Source organism: Pteropus alecto, unplaced genomic scaffold (genome assembly GCF_000325575.1).
Source record: "Pteropus alecto unplaced genomic scaffold, ASM32557v1 scaffold25, whole genome shotgun sequence".
In the NCBI taxonomy this organism is placed as follows: Eukaryota; Metazoa; Chordata; class Mammalia; order Chiroptera; family Pteropodidae; genus Pteropus; species Pteropus alecto.
In genome coordinates, this window is record NW_006441955.1 from 36,776,438 (window position 1) to 36,783,480 (window position 7,043).

The 7,043-nt window shown below is 39.3% G+C and overlaps 1 protein-coding gene across 1 annotated transcript in view; it reads right to left on the bottom strand.

Annotated features, from left to right (window-relative positions):
• ABCA4 (ATP binding cassette subfamily A member 4) overlaps positions 1 to 7,043 on the bottom strand; it is a 124,355-nt gene that overhangs the window by 10,316 nt on the left and 106,996 nt on the right. The window contains exons 40-43 of the mRNA XM_025052022.1: positions 6,924 to 7,042; positions 6,411 to 6,473; positions 5,242 to 5,348; positions 3,111 to 3,252 (exon numbers count right to left, since the gene is read on the bottom strand). Of these exons, the coding sequence (XP_024907790.1) occupies positions 3,111 to 3,252; positions 5,242 to 5,348; positions 6,411 to 6,473; positions 6,924 to 7,042 (431 nt within the window). The remainder of the gene's footprint in view (positions 1 to 3,110; positions 3,253 to 5,241; positions 5,349 to 6,410; positions 6,474 to 6,923; position 7,043) is intronic.

Below are 7,043 nucleotides of genomic sequence, written 5' to 3' on the forward strand. Positions count from 1 at the left end.
CACACACACACATACTTTTTTCAGACCCATTGGAGGGTAAGATACACCATGGACCTTTACTCCTAAATACTTCAGTGTCTTTTTCCTAAGAATAAAAATATTCTTGTACTATAACCACAGTACAATTATCAATGTCAGTAAACATAACATTGTTACTATACTTTAATATACTGTTCTAATCTAACCTAATCTACCATTCAAATCTAATCTAATTATTCATAGTTCAGTTTTGTCAGGTGGCCCGAAGATGTCCTTCATTGCATTATTTTCTCTCCAGTACAGGGTGCAGTCTAGTGCCCAGTATGCAGTCACTGTGTCTATCTAGCCCCTGTGATCAGGAACATTTCCATAGACTTTGCCTTTCTTTGTCTTTCTTTGTCTTTTATGACCTTGATTCTATTGAAGAATATAGCCCCTGTATTTTTTAAATAGAATGTTCCTTTAGAGTTTTTTCTTTTTTTTCTTTTTCAATTACAGTTGACATTCAATATTATTTTATATTAGTTTCAGGTGTACAGCATAGTGGTTAGACATTTATATAATTTACAAAGTAATCCCTCTGATAAGTTTAGTACCCACTTGGCACCATAGTTATTACAATTTATCGACTATACTTTACTCCCTATGACTATTTTATAACTGCCAATTTGTACTTCTTAATTTCCTTCACCTTCTTCACCCACCTTCCCAACCTCATCTGATAACCATCAGTTTGTTCTCCACATTTATGAATCTGTTTCTACTTTTTGTTCATTTATTTTAGTCTTTAGATTCCACATATTAGTAAAATCATATGATATTTGTCTTTCTCTCTCTGACTTATTTCACTTAGCACAATACCCTTTATGTCCATCTATATTATCACAAATGGTAAGATTTCTTCTTTGTTTTTTATGTATGAGTTAACTTAGAGTTTATCTGATGTTTCCTTATGATAAGATTTGGGTTTAGGCATTCCCAACCAGAATATTACACAGTGAAGTTGTGTTCTTCTCAGAGTACTGCATCCAGGGGCATGAGATCTCAATTTGCCTCTTGGTCATGTCAATTTTGTCCACCCAGTTAAGGTGTTGTCTAATTTCTCCATTGTAAAAGAAGAATGCTTCCCCTTCACAACCAGTAAGCAATCTGTGGGAGATATTTTTAAACCACACAAATACCTTGCTTCTTATAAAAATTTCCCCCCAAATTTAGCAAGCATTGATGATTTTTGTGCAATTCAATTTTTACTATGATCACTGCAAAATGATTTTCCAACTCTATAACTTCTTCCACATAACCAATTGTCTCTCTCAGTATTTGAGTGTAAGCAAGAACCCTCCCTTCTCTCTTGTTTATGAATTTATCTATTTAATGGAATCGACTTATGAATTCCTATTTCACCCGGTGCTTTATAATTTATCATGGTATTTAATTATTTTGATGTTCAAATCGTCCCACGTATGGCCATGGGGAGCCCCTTCAAGATGGCATCTGTGTACTTGTGACAAGCCTCTACTTTTTTTCTAAGCAGTTCTTTCCTTTCTGGCATAATATGATGTTCCAGGCTTATTTAATACCTATGCTGTCCCAGCTCTGGAATTTGTCATTTGTTTGAGGAGTCATAGTCCCTTTTAGTGGGGAATGGTATGGGATACCAAAATCTGTGCACTAAGTGTGCTCATTGTTACTGGGGAATTTTTTTTGCTTAGCCCTTTTAGAGGACAGTTATACACATACAGAAACATACACACATATATACATGTACATGCATACATGAAATATACAGGAGCTCATATGCATGGATGAAAAAACTCATGCATATAAATATTTTGTGAGTTTACAGTGGCATTTCCAATTCCAATCCATCCCCATAGGGTTCTTTCTTGCTTTCCTCCTTTCCATATTGGTATGTCCCTTCTTCCACAATGAGAACTCTGGCTTCTAACAATATTAACGCGTTTATTCATTTACTTAATCCTATAACACATCTAAAATAGTTTCAGATGCTTTGCCCATGACGCTATAAAAAAATAAATAGGCCTAAAAGAGCTCAGAATTTGTAATTCCTTCCCTCTGCTTCACTTGCTTAAGACTGAGGATATACAATCAAGTACTGTGTCTTCAGTTATTTGTATTAGTTCTTTTTCTCCCTTTATGTATGATAATAATATTTATTTGAAATAAACTTGGATTAATTTGTTTCAGTTTGCTTTCAGTGTTAGGATTTTCTTTTTGTTTTCATTTTACCCCCTTCCCATTCTTATTTAGTTTTATTTTTTGAATATGTAGAACATTAACATGCTTCCAAAAGTCAAAACTGTACAAAAAGATATCCTCATAGAAATGTTATTCCCTCCCATAGTTATTACAATTTATCGACTATACTTTACTCCCTATGACTATTTTATAACTGCCAATTTGTACTTCTTAATTTCCTTCACCCTTTCACCCAGTTTCCCTCTTGTTGGTGATCAAATTCATTGTTTTCTGGTTTATCTTTTCTATTTGTAAAGATAAGCAAACATACGTATGCTTTCTTATTTTTCCAAGTTTCTTACATGAAAAGCATTACGCATGTGTTTTTTAACACTTTGCTTTTTTAACTAAAAGAAAAACCTCTTGAAAATAGCTCCATATCAGTTCACAGAGATTTTTCTTGTTCTTTTTCCTTTTTCTTTCTTTTTTTTTTTTTTTACAGCTGCACAAGACTTTATTGTATGTATGTACCATAAGTTATTCAACCAACATCTTATGTTTTCACATTTAGGTAATTGCCAATATTTTGCAAATATAAATGCAATGAATAACTTTGTACATATGCATTTAGTATTGTGGGAGGCATATCTTCAAGGTAAATTCTCGGAAGTGAGATTGCTGAGTGGAAGGACAAAGACATACATTGTTTTGTTAGATATGAGGACAGGGATATTTTTGACTGTTTTGTTCATTGCTTTACCCCTGTCTTCTAGAACAGTACTTGGCACACAGTAGATACCTCAGTAAGCATTTGTTGAATGAATGGATGGGTAGCATTCTACAGCTTTCCCATCTCTAAAAAAATTGCACTCTCATGAAATATCCTTATGGTTTACCAAATTCCTGAGAGGTTACAACAAACCATTTTTTACCCTCTCGATTTCCTCTGCTGGTACACCTCGAAGCCGGGCATAAAGGTAAAGATGTTCTCGCCCCGTGAGCAGGTCATCAATTGCATCAAATTGAGGACAGTAGCCCATACTTTGATGAACTTCAGAAATATTGGTTAAAATACTGCAACAAGAAAAAGCAATTAGCAAGTTTTCTTCATAGAGGGGTAACTAGAGAGCTGAAGCTCGAGTTGCTTCTGCCAATAGGATAAAGAGGCTGCCTCTTCTCTTCTCCCACTTTGCTTCAGAAATGTGCACAACACTGAGGAATCAAAGCAGGGGCCCTTTGGTTAGAAAATGATAAACTTCAGGAGTTCTGAGCTTTGAGTCCAGTCAGATCCTCCCAAGTTTCTCTGTCCAGGATAAATTGAATACCCGTTACCCAAGTTAGCTTTGGTTTTAGATTGGAGCACCTCAAGTGTCAGTTTAAAAACAAAGGGAAACAGGTTTAAGAAATTGACTGGTGTTTTTGATCCTTTTTGAGAAGACATTTGGGAAGGAGCTAGTGAATATACATGCCTCCCAGTGAAAGTCAATTTCCCCATTTGTATTTATTAGCAGAGATATAGTCAATGAAAGAGGAAGCAAATGGATCACCACCCAGAGCAAAAGGCTGGCAGGGAGAAGAGATGAAGCAAACTGGGTTCTATCAACTCCCTTTGACTAATATGTTCTCCCTCATTAGAAAATACATCGCCGTGATGAAAAAATAGACTGCCCATAGACAGGTCTAATCTCTTCTCCCCTTACTTTATAGCTTAGAGTCTATGAATAAAGGATGGGACAAAAAGAGGCCATATAGTTCCCCATTATGACAAAAACAACTTCAGTTATGGCTGGGCCAATTAAAACCACTCAGGGAACTAGGAGGGTACTTTCCCAAATTCACAGGAGCTACCAAACCAGAGAACCCCAGCCCTGTGTCTTAAAACTATAGTTTCTTTCTAGCTTCCATCTTGGTTTTAACTTCTGGGCATCAGACTGTGTCTTAATGGGACTGTAACTTGCTGTCTCATGGCAAATCCTATTACATCCCTCTGCCCTCCACCCCATGCCCCCAAGATGCCTTTTGTTACCACTGTGAAGTCATTTGCTGGCTTGCCAGCTAAGCCGGATCTACAGATAAGATAAAACTAGCCACGGCCTGGCTCTACCTCTGCCAATCCTTTTGCTCTAGACCCAACAGGGTGGCTGGGGAAGGCAGGGAAACTAAATTAATTTTGTCTGATCCACTGAACCATGCTCAGGACTCTCAGTGCCGAGCGGGCATTGGGCCATGTTGGGGATGGCTCTCAGGTAAAGGAAGGAGGTCGCAGTCAGGCTGATGCTGGGCTGACATGAGCAGCACCTAATTCCACTTATAAACCAGGGTTCCTCTGGGCACAACAAATGTATGTGAGCTCTGCTGTTCAAAAAGCAGCGAATGGATTGAGGCAAACAAGTTCTCCATCTCTATGTGCCCATAGAGAACCAGTCTGTTTACTCGCATCTTATTACAGAGAGTAGCAAGCACCCCCTGGAATCCAAGGGCATGGGCAATTTCCCCTTTACAAAGGCTCCTTGACCTGGCTAAGCCAAGCATTAGCACAGAAATAACCAATGGTGATTACGGCTTCCAATAGCCCTTGAACCTGCCCCGACCTAGAAACTCAAGCCAGAGAAAGGATGCTTTACCACAGGGATTCTTAACCTGCAGGGTCACAAATGTGCTTCAAGGCTCAGTAAATTCCCTGAATGTGTGCAGGCAGGTAATGGGAGACAATGGTATGTATTTATAGGAAGAAGGTACAGGTGTTTATCAGATGTTCAAAGGAGTCCATGACCCCCAAAAAGTAAGAACTACTGATGCAGTGCTTCCCAGAACTTTCTGAGAATCCATGCTAACAGAGGAATTTCCTAATAATTACAATTCAGTTCAATTTTCCAGAGGGTCTATATCTTGGACTTTTTGGATCGTATTCACCGTGAGGTCCACCCCTCTGCATAGAGCTTTCAGGCACACAGAGTCGCCCTCAAATACAGGTTCTGATGCTCCCTCCTCCCTATGCCAGGACAGGGACATGGCCCAGGACCCGTGAGAGACACCCTGAGCCAGGATGAGCAAGGCACTCACCTCTTGCCTGCTACAGTGGCATCACCTGATGTTACTGTGGTGTCCCCAGTGAGCATCTTGAAAGTGGTTGTTTTGCCAGCTCCGTTAACTCCCAGGAGGCCAAAGCACTGAGGGGAAACACAAAGAATTGCCCCTACTTTAGAGCTCAAGAGAATCTGGAGTGTCAGGTCCTAAGGCAAGTGTGTAGGTGCGGGGAAAGCATTTTAGATCTGTGCTGCCATTACGGAGGCCATTAGCCCCATGTGGCACAGGGCAGCAGAATATGCCATGGCAAATATGCCACTTTGGCATAAGCATAATTTTGAGCTGAAAGCAACTGAGAAGAAGCAAATATAAGAAAAGCTCTTTGCCCTCCCCCTATTTGCCTAAGAGCAGGACATAAACTTAGAAGGTGTTCCTCCTCCTCTGCCTACCAGGAAAGACAGAAGTTAACCACTGGAGACAACTTTAGACCCTTATCAGCCTGGAGACTGCACCAGAGGAATCTGCATAACCAATTTTCCTAGCTAGCTTTTATTTACCATTACTTTCCCATCTATTTGCCTCCCTACAACTTGCCACCTTAGAAACTCAAAGTCACTTTCTTTCATCTCGACACCTCTCTAAAAATACATTGTTCCTTTGCTAAGATGCTATATAAGATGCAAGTTCTAATCAACACTTTGAGTCATTTGTCTCCTCATGTATGTGCGATGCACATGCTAACAAACTTCTCTTTGTTTTTCTCTTGTCAATCTGTCTTGTCAACAATTTATAGAGCCTGAAAACCTAGGAGGGTAGTAGGAAAGAAATTTTTCCTCCCCAACAGCAGCACTGAGCACTTAAAATGCATCTAGTCTGATTGACATGTGCTGTAAATGTAAAACGCATACTGGATTTTGAAGATTTAGAACAAAACACAACAAAAGAACACAAACTATCTTATTAATAATGTTTTATATGAATTACATTTTGAAGTGATAGTATTTCAGATACGTTGGATAAAATAAGTGATTAAGATTAATTGCACCTATTTTTACCTTTTTCATGTGGCTACTAGAAAATTTAAAATGACCCGTGGTTCCTTGCATTTTATTTCCATTTGATAGCTCAGCTTTAAAAGGGAGAAGAGAAGTGCACAGGAGCAGATTGTCTAAAGCTCGTTTAAATGTGATCTGCAGAGTACCCACCTCTCCAGGACGAACTCCCACACACAGCCTGTCCACCGCTGGGCTGGAGGTGCCTGAATAGATCTGCGGGATCAGAGAAACTAAACTGAAGACCGAGAGAGAGTGAGAGCAGGGAGGGCAAGAGAGAGCAAAGGATGGTTTAGGCAAAAACTGCCAATACGAAGGGGTTAGAGATTAACATGGACATCCAGGGAGGTGCTGTAAGGAGTGAGAAATCTCGAAGCTGACCCACTGTGCAGAAATGGACCAGAGAAAGATTAATGAGGTTTGGTAGTAGTGCTTCTGGCTGAGGCCCTTTGTCAGTACCCAGGTGGAATGCTAGGGAAAATACATTGGAATTCAAGATTCTTGGAAGACACATTAAGTACAAAAACGACAAACCCACATAAAATTAGAAAAATGAATTGCTTGTATAAGCATATTGCTTAGTCTAAAGAAGGCAAAATTACAACATCGTATCCTCTCTGGGTCCAACTGGCACCTCCAACTAACTCCCTACACCTATTCCCTTACCTTGGTTAGTTCATTTAGACTCAAGATATCAGTTTTACTTCCTCCACTAATAATTCTTTGTCTTTCTTCAGCCACATCATCATCCTCATCAACGATGGGCTCCTTCGTGGGCTCGGCATT